General features: G+C 40.1%; 1 protein-coding gene across 9 annotated transcripts in view; it reads left to right on the top strand.

The window, feature by feature from the left end:
• Positions 1 to 13674, top strand: part of LOC129635131 (metabotropic glutamate receptor 7) — a 651100-nt gene that overhangs the window by 597750 nt on the left and 39676 nt on the right. For 4 of the 9 annotated variants that reach the window (XM_055557816.1, XM_055557817.1, XM_055557818.1 and 1 more), the window contains 2 exons: positions 60 to 306; positions 628 to 2707. In XM_055557816.1, the coding sequence (XP_055413791.1) occupies positions 60 to 306; positions 628 to 719 (339 nt within the window). In that variant the 3' untranslated portion in view covers positions 720 to 2707. Of the gene's footprint in view, positions 1 to 59; positions 307 to 627; positions 2714 to 2790; positions 3360 to 5915; positions 6008 to 11283; positions 11386 to 13674 lie in introns of those variants that run through there. The other 5 variants (XM_055557820.1, XM_055557822.1, XM_055557823.1 and 2 more) reach the window with 5 other exon arrangements.

The following is a 13674-nucleotide window of genomic DNA, read 5'->3' as shown; positions in this document are numbered from 1 at the left end:
TCGGCCTCCCTCTGCAGTCATTTTATTTGTAATAGTGTCTTGTGTGTTATGTCTCCTAGCTCTACATACAAACCACCACGCTTACAATCTCCATGAACCTAAGTGCATCAGTGGCCCTGGGGATGCTATACATGCCGAAAGTGTACATCATCATTTTCCACCCTGAACTCAATGTCCAGAAACGGAAGCGAAGTTTCAAGGCAGTGGTCACGGCAGCCACCATGTCATCACGGCTGTCGCACAAGCCCAGTGACAGACCCAACGGTGAGGCCAAGACAGAGCTTTGTGAAAACGTAGACCCAAACAGTAAGTACCTCTCCTTTCCTTCCGTCTCCTCATCCTGCATCTGGAAGCTCTGGCAGATGTGGTGTATGCTTGCCTTTCTTTGGAGAAAGGCCGTGCGCGCTCTTGTCTTCTGGGCTGGGTTGCCTTGGTGAATGCTGCCGTTTGCTCCTAAGAGTGTGCTCACCACCTCCTTTTTGCTCCCTGTCGGAAAGCAGCTTTCAGAGGCTCTGCTTCAGATGTGTGAAATCTCCCCCATCCCTGGCTTCTTATCCTTTGGTCCCAAGCCCTCCAGCTGATATCAGCACAGCTGTTGAGCCACCTTCCTTGTTCCTTTCCTCTTAGGGGATCAACTTCTTGCTAGGGAACCCTGGACACCCCATGGAACTGTAGCAATAGAGATGAAGTTGAAATATTCAAGAACTATGGAAGCATAACTTCTTTCCACTGGAGCATGAATGTGGAGAAACTTAGGATTCTTTACTAAGGAAGCCTTTTAGAAACAAAAAGCACATCAGATATTTAATAGAACAGGCAAACTTCCATCCAGGTACACAGGCCCAGACACCACCATGCTAATGGCCTCCCCATGTGGAAAAGCATCTACCAGATCACTGCAGAGGAGTTTTAGCCCATGAAAAATAAAGTATTAGAGGTGAGATTAAGGATGAAATGCCAGATTTGATCTTTGTGGCCTGTCTGCAAATCCTGCATGGCCTTTAGCCATTCCTACAAATGACTGCAAAGAAGATGGACATAAAGACACTAGTTTGTTTAAAAAAAAAAGAAAAGAAAAAAGAAAGACAATTTTAGCCAGATTTAAATGCTTAAAATTCCCAGTTGCTAACTTTACTAGTACTATGGTGGTAAGATTGAATTGCAGATTAAACATACCACTTCCAGGATTTGTTTTCCAAGACAACACTTCATAGGGCTGCAAAGAGTTGGACACAGCTGAACCAACTTAGTGCGTATAGAATGAAGCAGATTGGTATGTTCATGATGTTTCCTGTTTTATGTAGAGGAGGATTCGGGCTAGCCATTAAGCCATTCAAGACTCACTGTCCAGTTATGACCTGATTTTGTTGTACCCAAAGATTTACTGCCAAGCAGAAAGCAATTCCTGTTCTGGATACTCTGAAGTACTCCTTGATGCTCTACAACTGAGATCTTTAAAAACCAGCAAACAACTGAGTTTGGCCCTGATAGCTTTTGACAATAGCTGTTCAAAGATCCATGATCTAAGCCCAATCCATTTCTCAAGAGTTAGCTGAATAAATACAGTGAATGCTTGAGAGTCTGTAGACAAGGAAACAAAGGCCCATTACCAACATGGGCTTCACTTAGATGTTTCAATATAAGAGATTTGGGGACAAGTGAGAGGAGGGAGAAACCATGGAGGTACAGGCTCTGTTCTTATGTGTGCAGAACAAATGGTCAGTTCCAGGAAGGGGGATAGAGAGAGAATCACCGTGACAATCACTGTGGTATAGGAAGACTTCAGATTGAGACAGAACTCAGTTCAAAGCCCAGCCACTCCACTCACCAGCTGTGTGGCTTTGACAATCACTGAGTTTTCCTCAAGCTCAGCATGCTCATGTATTAAATGGAGATAATACTATCTAGGTCATATGCATATCATCATGTCTCAGGCATCTAGAGATATGTATGTCAATTGCATGTTAATTTTCTTCCACTTCTGAACAGGTAAAAAGGTTAAAGGCATACCAAACACCACAAGGTAGATGAAACTGGCCAATAAACATACTTCTGTGAACATATTTATGCATCTATTTATATGTATTGTTAAATATACTACATGGTTATACGTCTATAGCATTTGATTCTAGGACCCCTTGCAGGATTTGCATTGTACAAAACCCTTACCCTGAAGATGTTCTAATAGCAGTGTTACATTTATATTTGTGCAGACATACACATTTAACAACATATGGCCAATACCGATAAAAAGAAAATATGATCAAAAGTCTATATGTATTGAAAATTAATGATCAAATTAGCAACTTTGAATTGGGATAATTAATCTAATACTGCGCTACTTAAAAATAACTAGCTTTCAAACAACATTTCTACTGTTTCTAGCTTTAATGATGAGGGTCTACCCTTGTTGAGGCTATGTGGAGTATGCTACTGGCTGTTAAAATGTTTATATTCACATGACCCTGATAATAACAAAAACACATCTGCTATCCTTTGAGATAGACATTAAATAGAATGCTCTGGGTGGGAGATCTCTCTTACTCTTCCTGATAACTCTGTAGGCCAGTGACCATTGTTGTCCTTTTACTGAAGAACCCTAGGCTCAGGAAGATCAGGGACTATCACCAAAGTCCTACACCACATAGCAGGGCAGCTTGGTCTGAAACCCAGGTCTGATCCCAAACCCATGCTTGCTGCTCTCTGCCGCTCTGTTTCCCACAACATGAGTGATATGTGATAATCCTAACGCAGAAATTCCTCTTTGGGCTTCTCTGTTTGGTACTCCAGCTTGCATATACAGAATATAATGATGTCTGGTGGCCAACTCTGGTGAAATGTGCTGTGAGATGCATCGCTGTTTGCTGTGTTGTCTGCAAAGACAGGAGCTCAAAGAAGGCTGCCTGGGTAGAGGCCTCATCTGACAACTCAAAAATCCAAGTATCGTAATTACCTGTGTCAGTCACGACAATCGTTCTATTTGGGATTCATCTGATGCCTTCCCCTTGAAAAAGTTTTGTTGGGTTTTGTCATTGTTGATATTTTGGTGTCTACACAGAACAAAGATAAATAGTTCAAGGAGGGGAAAAAAAAAGAGATGAAATCCAAAAGAGCCTTTGTCTCGCAATAAATCCAAAAGATGTTTTAAAACTTATTTTAGTTATTTTGGCTTTGTGTAGACACTCCCTGAAAGTAACCATCAATAATGTGCCCAGATATCATCTGAATTATAGGAGGAGATTCATGTACCTCCAAACATTGGGGTTTCTGATCACCCAGCTCTCAAAGGTCCCTAAGAAAAGTCAGAAGACCTTTTCTGCACAAAATCTGTCCATTAGAGTTTTCTGCAATGATGGAAATGTTCTCTATCTGTGTTGTCCACTGTAGAAACCACTGGTCACATGTGGTGATTCAGAACTTGAAATATGGCTACTTGTGAAATACACTTGAAATTTTTACTTCATTTTAAATAAATTTAAATAGCTATCCATGACTCCGAGGACTCCATCGGAGAGCAGAGCCAGAGATCATAAAAGCAAGGATTTCACTCTGGGACACTCAGTTTGAGCCCATTCTGGAAATACCTCCCAAGGTTTTAGCAATGATGCTGAACTGGGACAAAGTCAACTTAACAGAATGAAATATGTGAGGTAAGACAAAAATGCAAACCTATAGTTATTTTAAATGAGCCCTAAGGAGCCACTAAGATGGAAATAGTGACATTATAGATAGCCATTATATCCGGAAAACCAGTCCCTAGTAATAGAAAAATGAGTATATAGAGAGAAAGAAGAGTAGTGAAAATTCAATCAATGAAAATAGACAAGGCTGTTTTGATGAGAGAGAATATTATTATTGCATTACTTAATACAATATGTAGCTCCAAGTCATGTCAAACTTCTGAACTTTGGTAACAGAGACAAATAAATTACTGGCTGAAAGGAAACTTTCTGGTTAAAAAGAAACAAGTAAAAGCACAGACCATGGGCCTGAAGAAGGACTCTCTCCAAAGGGAGAGTTCTGCCTCCTGTTCTCAGAGGGAATGTGTCTGGAAGGATGTTGAATTTATAGGATGAGCTACCTTCTTGTTTCCCTAAACACTTAGTCTCAGTGTATTTCAGTCTCCACTGTTTTCATTTTTAATCATTGCAGTGTATCATCTGGTGCATGCTCACTTCTAATCATCCAACTCCATACAGCAAGCATACATCCATATAAAAATGAATTTGTTGGCATAATATGGGCAGAAATTAAAGCTGCCCCCTGCACTGCTTGATTTTTTTCCCCAAGAAGTTTGGTTTTCCTCTTAGGTTGCCTCTTCAGTTCAAATTTCATTGCTTGAAAGAAAAAGTTATTTCTGCATGGATTCAACAAAAAGTAAATCTCAAAAACGGTCATGCATCTCTGTATTGCTGCCATATTGAATATCCAGAAATGGGTCGATGCTGGTTGGTTTCTGAGCTCAGATGAAAAACAGCAGGGGGTCTAAGGGTGTAGCTCTGCCACTTACTGTATTTTGATTTATACAAACCATAGTTCTGCTGCTAGAGGACCACAAGTGCCTGACCTAATGTGGGGAGCTTTAGATCTGGCCACCTTGAAGACTTCTCCACACTCCTTCTCTACAAAGAAGGGCACCTCAACCTCTGGTTCTCGCACCTGCGTCCTGAGTTAGGCTCGTTTCTCCCAATCTCTTGTTGACTGGGCAGATGTATGTTCATGGCAGACTTGAAGATGCTGATCAACTGGAAGACTTGGCTCTTGGCTTATCTATGGCCACCAAGACCTTTTTCCAGTTGGACGAATAATATGAACCGAGGCAGCATGGCTTTCTTGAGATGGTGGGTAGGAACTGCTACCTTCCTCGCCTGGCATGGTCAGAACCAGAAGATGCTCTGTGAATTATCCTCTGATCAGATGCTTTCCTTGTAAAGGATTGCAGTGCATAGAATGAGCAGCCCTAAGCTACCTGGTTCTAAACAACCATCCATTTTCTAAGCCAGTGCCCCAGCCAGTGCAGAGAAGCTGCTCAAGTACCCGGACTGGTTACAAATAGTTTACTCTGGACCTTCCTAGCGATTAGAGATGGCAGGAATGTGGACAGCTGGAGCACACCGCCTTTTTGGACATGGGGCAATATGACTGATAAACTGGCTTGGAGAGAGGAGCTGGACACACACTGTGCAAAAGACTAGTTTAAGACAGTGAGCATATTGTGATGAAGCACATTTTAGAAGAATGGCCTTTTACCACCAAAACAGAAAATCAATAATAAGATTTTAAATATAAGTTTGTATTCTGGTCCTTTGTTGAAAATTACCATTTTGCATATACTTAAGGAAAATATATAAATAAAAACTTGTGCTGCTCAATAAATCCCTCAACTGCTAGAAAATGGATGAGGGGACCACAATCTTCCCAAGTAACAATGCCAAGAAAATTCTGGAACATGCTCCTGTGCTGTGTCAATTAGTGATGGCTTTTGTTTTGTTTTGCTTGTTCATTTGTCTGGATCCCTGACATTCTCTACATTATGTTACTTGTCTCATTCTTCTGGACTAATCATGCAGGTCAGCATGAAAGGTCTAGGCTGAGTCAAAAATAGGATATCAACAAGAAGAAAAATAACCTTCTGAGCAGGTAGATACATTATTTTGGAGCTGGTTCCCTCACCTGCTTCACTTCAAGTAAAGTCCAAATGCTTTAAACCATAAGACACCCATACTCCCATGTTCAGAGGTACCTGAATTGTGGTCAACTGGTCTACCAAAAGCTACTGAACCCACTGAGAGAGTGGGCATAATGTCTGTGGTCTCTATCGCAGCCTCTTCTCCAAAAGGAGAGAAAAAAGAATAAAAATGAATATTGTGTGCACATTTATTTTATACATACCTATATATTTACTTTTCCTGTAGACTGTATACCACCAGTAAGAAAGAGTGTACAAAAGTCTGTTACTTGGTACACTATTCCACCAACAGTATAGCTTTTGCCTGCTTTCCAAAAGGTAAGAAACAATCTACTTTTTGTTTATTTGTGTGTTCTTGTCTCCACTGAGAATTAGAAATGTTTCCATGAAAACTGTGCATGATGACCTCAAAATCTATGTACACAAAGAAATACATTTTCAAAGATGATGTTTGCTAAGTTTAGTGTAGATGGCTGCTGTGGGTCACGTGCCTGGTTTATTTTCTGGAGAACAGGTGATTCGGTGTGTGCATATGTGTCTTTCCTGAACCAGATTCAGTAATGGCAGATTTGGTGCTGGTCACTCTACTTTAAAAGTCTCAATGGTGAGAGCTTATTTTTATATCTATTTGTTCATACTCTGGTTTGAGAAGACAATATGGAAAACTTGGATGAGAAGGTAAAGCTTAGTAAAAATGTTTGTCCTGGTTTACTTTTTTATTAAATATATACTGAGAAATATCAATGAATGACTCTACCATCTCAAACCCAAAATGGTCATGGTACCTTTTTTGCAGCAAAGAAATAGAAAAGATTGGCTGGCTGGGCTTGATGATGAATTAAAGAGGATATGGGACTCATAATTCTGCCTAAGAGAAACAAGGAACCACCTTCACTTATCTGAGAAAGCAGGGAGAGGTTCAGTGAAAGACCTAAAGAGTCTAAAGATAAATTTCAACATTAGTCAAACGCAAGAAATACCAATAAATACCTCGGGTATTCAAACTTATACCCTAGAACAAATGGTCAATTGTGTGATGTGTGAACAGGAATGGGAATGGTCTGCTCTGAGAGTTGTTACTGACTCACCACTGATGATTATGTTGGGTTGGCCAAAAAGTTCATTCTGGCTTTTCTGTAACATCTTATGGAAAACACTTGAACAAACTTTGCCCAGACCAGTGTATCACTTTGAGCCCTTACTAAAGGATATATGCTATGAAATAGTAGAAGTAGTAGTAATAGTACCTCCCTGTTTCAGCCTAAGCAATATGATAGAATAGTGAAAAGTAACACTTGCTTTGGCAAGCATCCTTGTCCAACTGGTCAGGGCAATTCATACTGAAGGAAAACAAATAGAAAACATGGAATAGTGTCATTAAATTCAGGGGGTGGCTGTGAATAAAAGGCCCTCTTTTGTTTTCCTCTAAACCTCCTACTATACTTATAAAATCAACAGAAGCACTTCTCTCTAGAGATATCAAGGAAGAGAGCAGACACAGGAGGGGGAAATATTGCGTCATAATGTGGGCTAGTCTTCCTCTTTCCTAACGAGGACCATTTTGTCAGATCATTGCTATGCTTCTTTCCATCTTTGTTTTTATAATGGTATTCTGAGTACAAATAATATTTTTTTTCCTTTTAATCCATTTAGAACTGTAAGACAGGACAAGAGTACTTTCAAAGTGTAATTACATTTACTGTTGATTTAGATGGATGCCAGCAACTCAGTCTTTAATTTGAGATGTATTGTTCACATAGCTATTCCCTTTTTCCATATCAACACGGTCTGTCCTAGTTTTTAAATAGGGCATTCTTTTGTCCCAGTGAATTTATAACTGTATTCCAGTGAGATTTCAAGTTTTCCAGTACAAGTGCTTGTCAAAACACTGCAGCTCATCACTTTAATAGTCCTCTTACATGAAACTGCCTGAGCATAAATGGGAAGGAAGTTTCCCTGGGTAAAAATGATAGATTTAATCCAAATCCATTAAAAATTCTCCCTAGCTCCATTCTCAGTTGATGCCTTTTGGTTTAAAGGGTGCAAGATGAAAATGTTTTAAGTCAACCTTCCGGTTAAAAAGTACTTTTAGGATCTGCTGCTTAGAAACAAACTTTTTTCTAGGATTTTCTTGTTTCAAAGAGTTTGATTAGGTGCTCACCTTTTCTGCCAATTTAAAAGTGTATAAACCTTAATCAGGTTGAATTGGTTAACAGTGCTTTTCAGGTCTACTACATCCTTCTACTTTTCTATCTATTCATTCTATTAATTTTTGAGACCTTGATACTAAAACTCCAACCAAAAATATTCATCTACTTAAAAATAACTGTAATACATAGTAGAACTATATGTAACTTTGTTCTGTATTTTCCAAATCTTCTGTAAATGTGTTATCATAGTTTCATAATTTAAAAACTAAAAAAGAAAGAATATTAAAAGATTATAGAAGTGGCTTCATAAATTAATGATAAACATCTTACACGGTTACTTAAAAATAATTGAGAACGGAAGTTGGTCTAAGTTACAGGTATTCAAAGAGGGGAGTATATGACCACGTTCAAGTTCCAGTGAGATTGGACAGCTTGGGCAAAGAGTGAAAGAAGGCCTGTCATGTTGCTCCTTCAAATCCATCTCTGTGCCTATTTTCGGGGCCACAAAACAGTAAAGAAAAACCTATCAATTCTAGAGTGAAATTCTGTAAAACTTCAGTGTAGGCCACCATGCCCCAACAAAGGCAGATGATACTGAGCAAATCAAACATCTGCTTTTGGGGAATTTAGAGGAAGCAGGTTCAAATTAAGACAGAACAGAATAACCCGATTTGAAAACACTTTCCCTGAAACCCACTCTCCTTTGACAGATACAGTAGATCAGATATCACCTGACTCAGCACTGCCTCCATCTCTTGTCTGAATGGTGTTAAATTTTGAAATTCTGCAGTGTTATCAATCCAGTGATATTTATTTTAAACTTCATTGAAGCAAAAAACAAACAAAAACTGATCACATATAAATAAAAATCCTCCATTAATCTGGCATCATCACCAGATCAGGAAACAGGTTGTTGTGTTAGGAGGTGTATTTTCATACCACAGGATGGTTTTTCTGATTGGAAAACTTTGAGTTGAATTCAGCCTTGCAAATATGGACAGTCCCAAGTCTGATTTTACAGTCTGCTTAAACAGTACTGAATCCTGTTTTGTCCAGGTATTTGTCCAGGTTCTGAGCAAGTACATTGGTTATAATATTATGGACAGTTCACTAATGTATTATATGGTATTGTACATCATTTATGTTTTTTATAATTTCTTGTTTATCATTTCTGCATTGGGGTTGTTTCACATTTTTCAGCTTTTCAGAAGTGTGCAATCTCAGTTTTTGTAATGTGTTGAGATGCCCCCTTCCTCTTTGACATTCAAGGCAGTAACCCTGAGTTAACTGAAGATGCCTTCAACTGAAATTCCATTTAAGAACACTCTATAAGTACAGCTTAGCAAGGAATATATGTTTCCTGGCCTTTGACATAGAACCACCTTAGAAATAAATGCAGCTATAAATCTTGCCAGCATATTTCTTTCTGCCTAAGTGCTCTGTGAAGTACCCCTGTTTCTCTCATCAGGGTTTGATCTCGGCATCCTCAAAAACCAATTAATATCTGCCCTCCCCATTCTGTAACTTTGGTTGGACTTAAAGAATGAAATGAAAAGTCCACATGGCCAGGATGTCTACTAGTTCATGACATCAAAGGAACATATACGTCATTCCCCCGAGTCCTGAAAACTATGTCAACTTTTACATTGAAATCTGGCACCACACCGTCTGGCCAGTCTGTGAAACAGAAGAGTGTTTTTAAGTTGGGTCAGTCAGAAAAGTGTTTGTCGAGCACCGGTCCCCTGAGTCAGCCCTAAACTGACTAGGAATGGGGGAGAGAAGCAGACAGTACCCTCAGGGACCTCAGATCTAACAAGACTTGCAGGTAAGCATTTTCAATTCAGGGTGATGGGGGATCTTAGGAGAAAGTAGCAGGAGGGAGTGTGGAGAGCATCACCCAGGGGGGTTTGTTTGAGCTGCTCTTAGATGAAGGCCTCCAGGCAGCCATAAAGAAAAGGCTGGAGGCAGGAAACAAGGAAGCACAAACAAGCTGAGATACAAAGAACGTGCTGGGTCATGGGGTGGTATCACAGTTCTGCGAGACTGCGCTACTACTGTGTACTGAGGCAGAGGGTTTTGAGGATGACAGAAGCTGTGTAGAGAGGGACTGAAACTTGTTTATCTCTGTGCTGTGAATACGGTGCCTGCAAACACTGAGGCCTCAGAAAATGTCTGTGGCATGAACGGAGTGTAATATATATCACATATCAAAGGCTCCCAGCCTCACCCAGGATGCAATAGGCAACAGTAAATACCTACCAAGTGGCACTTCCCTTGTAGCTCAGCTGATAAAGAATCTACCTGCAATGCAGGAGACCCCAGTTCAATTCCTAGGTCAGGAAGATCCCCTGGAGAACGGGCACTCCAGTATTCTTAGACTTCCCTGGTGGCTCAGATGGTAAAGAATCTGCCTGCAATGTGGGAGACCTGGGTTCAATATCTGGGCCGGGAAGATCCCCTGGAGGAAGGCATGGCAACCCTTATTCTTGCCTAGAGAATCCCCATGGACAGAGGAGCCTGGCAAGCTACAGTCCATAGGGTCCAAGAGTCAGCCCTGACTGAGAACAGCATAGAGGAGTTATTAACAATAAGAAAGCACCAAGTCTACAGCTTCAGCAAGCAGAGGTGCAGTCTTCCAGATAAAATTTCTAAAGTCACAGAAGGTAGTATTTGACCTTGTTGTCACAGGTCTCAAAACACTGTTTTTATTGATAACCCTTAAAACTGATGGTCAGCGCTATACCCGCACTTGCATAAATACCGTTCCTACTGATGAGCTAGCCTGTGGATGAAACCAGCCAAGTTTTATGCCCATTTGTTTCCTTGTATGGACTGCAGAGACCAGTTTTCATTGGAAGGGAACATCAACTTCAAAATAAATTTATATTTAAAAAAATAATAATAAAAATAAAATAAACAGAAAACAAAGTTATCTTTGGAAATGAATCCTAAGTGCTTGAGTTAAATGGTTATAGCTTCTAATTTGGTAAAAAGAGAAACATGATCAATGTAATTTTTTTTTTTTCTTCTAAATATTCAGTGCATTTTCTTAGAGACTGGCATTCAGGACAGAGTTTGTGTTTTAGACCCCCCCATTTAATTTGCATTTGAAAAGAAAACAGCATGTCCTAAACCAAGGTCAGTTAATCTCTACAATCTTTCTTCCTTCCAATTACTGTGAATGAGCATCTTCTCAGGACACAAGCTGATGGTGACTCTGGTTTCTGCTACTAAAGACATGTCTCAGCTCCGCAGATTTTTTTTTTTTTTTTTTTTTGGCTGTACAATGGAATTCGGATGCATTTTAAATTAACTTTCTCTAGGAATCAAAGGTAATCATTATTTCTTTTTATGATCCACATGAATATTATCATTGTCTTTTTTTTTTCCTTTTCAAATATAAGATTATTTTTCAGTTCCTTTTATATCTCTGTGCTCTTTCAGAGTAACCTCTGGAGACCCCAGCTTGCTCAAAGAGGATTGAGAAGATCACTCCAAAGCCTCTTCTTGTTGAGCTGATCCAAGCATTTAGAGGACATAACAGGAGTCAGCCATCCCATTCTCTGTAAGTTGTGGTCCTGATATCACTTATGACCTTGTGTGTGCTGTTTCTTTTCTGTGGCTAAGAATAAGGAAACCTGCACACCAGGGTCCTAACCATGGCCCTGATACTCTGAGTGGCATAAGCTTCATCACCTCATGGACCCCTGTGACCTTGAATAAGTCATGTCCTTTATCACCTTCAGTCTCCTCTTCTGTGAAACAGGAGGAAGCTTTCCCTGCTGAGACACTATGGAGATGGCATGGAACCATGTACATGAAAACCTTCCTTTATGAAGGGCTGTGCATGTATAAGGCAGCATTTTTGGTCTGTGATCATCTCTCTGTGTCACCGTAATTGGCTTTTCTTTCCCCTCTTCTTTCATGGTTACATTTTTTTTTTTTTTTTTTTGGTCTGCTGTGAACCATCAGAGTTGGAAGGAATGACATCTAGATTACTATGAAGTCAGGAACCTTTTCTCTAAGTACCATAAGCTCTGTTTTTGAGATGGGTCACGGTGGTCTCTGATGGGTTATTAATAGTCTTTAGGTTAGGTGAAATTGACAGAGAAGGCGATCAGTCACTCAGCAAGACTGCTGTGGGACAGCTGGGCTCATACCACCTGATATAAGAACCACTCTACGTGATTAACTCTGACAGGTCACTCCAGGCCGACTGGCGAGCTGAAGTGCATTTTAAGTACAAACAATACTTCTGGGTATGTCTTGAGTGATAGACTAATGGCTGAGTGGAACAGAATCACTCAGTCTTCACTTGTGAAACACATCTGGTTTCCTTTCTAGGCTGAGATATTACAACAACATCAATTAATAAGATCTCTAGGATCTCCATTGATACTTTGGTATTTATCAAGCTTACATCAAATACAAAACTGACCCAAAGGGCCAGGCTCATTCATCTCATTATCAAAGGGCCTAGAATTGTGCTTCAAAGCAATAACAATAATATCCATTCTGATGGTTGCTATAACTGCACCATGTTATGCCTATAGACTTACAAAGTGCTCGGTGATCCAGTGAGACAGGTCTTACTGTCCCCACTTAACATGGGGAGCCTCAAATGAGGAAACTGAGACTCAGAACCATAAAGCAATTTCAAGTGACTCACACACCATGAATATGTGCCTGAACTTGGCTTTCCTGGCCAGAATTCTTTTTCATAAAGTTTTCTAAAATTGAGTGGAGTAGGACAGAATGTTTCAGTCTACCATAATCTATCAAATGAGCATGTATTGTTCTCATTAGTTGATTCTAGAAGTCTTCAACTTCCTGAAGATGAGAGAGGCCCTTCAGGGCAGATATCATAATCTGTTTCCAGGGCCATTTTAGAATAAGATGTGTTTTGTTTTGGTTTGTTTTTTTCCTTAATGGTACTTTGAATAATAAGGCTTCTTGATGTCATGTCTCCTACTATTGAATTCTTCTGGTGGTCTGAAAAAAAGTTAAAGACTATTATTTCTGCCTCAAAGAACATGGCCTTCTGGAGTTAGAAATGTCTAACTCTTAAGACTGCATCAAACTCCACAGAATAACATACTTGGGCAGGACGCAGTCTGTTCAGAGTAAAAATCACAGGTCATGTATTTTGATGACTATAAGCAGACTCTACCTCTGTATCAGGTGATCGAGTTTGGCATGGGAACCTAAGTGAAGGAAATTAAACTCAGAAAAGGATTTGCTAGCATTAAAAAAATGGCACTTTCCTGGCTCACAAAGGTGTAGAGCTAATTCCCTCCCCAGCTTCATCACCTGCTCCTTCTCTCTTCTGCTTCTGCCACCACAAAGCTCTACAAAGAAGTGGGCCACCAGGGTCATTACCGTCCGTGTTAGCTGAAAATCTGATTAAGCTGGCTTCCTAGGGTTAGCATGAGAAATGTTAGATTTTCATGCTCGAAGCTTAATTCTTCTTTCCCTTGATTCTGTCATGTTTGCAAACTTCATTTGCATTTTAATTTCCCGTGGTTTGCCAAAGTCCAGACTGAGACTTGAGCTGTTGTTTCTGTTCAGGTGAAAAGTCTGACCACAGTGGAGCATCTGCAGTGGCACTCAGTCAGGCAACTGGCCAAGGCAAGTATTTGCTGCCTACTTCTGAGGGTCCCCAGGGAGCTTCGCCACCTAGCCCGCCAATGCATTTAATGAGTGGAAGAGACTCTGTCCAGTTTCCAGAACCATCTTGGTCCTGGGTGGTCCTCACTACATACTAACCAGTCCTCTTGACATTCCCAAATAAGGGGAAATTATCATAAATGGAAGTTGGGATCTTGGCCTACTAGG

Source organism: Bubalus kerabau, chromosome 20, assembly GCF_029407905.1.
Source record: "Bubalus kerabau isolate K-KA32 ecotype Philippines breed swamp buffalo chromosome 20, PCC_UOA_SB_1v2, whole genome shotgun sequence".
Taxonomy (NCBI): domain Eukaryota; kingdom Metazoa; phylum Chordata; class Mammalia; order Artiodactyla; family Bovidae; genus Bubalus; species Bubalus kerabau.
The sequence above is the reverse complement of the archived record's forward strand: the minus strand, read 5'-3'. Positions and strand labels throughout refer to the sequence as shown.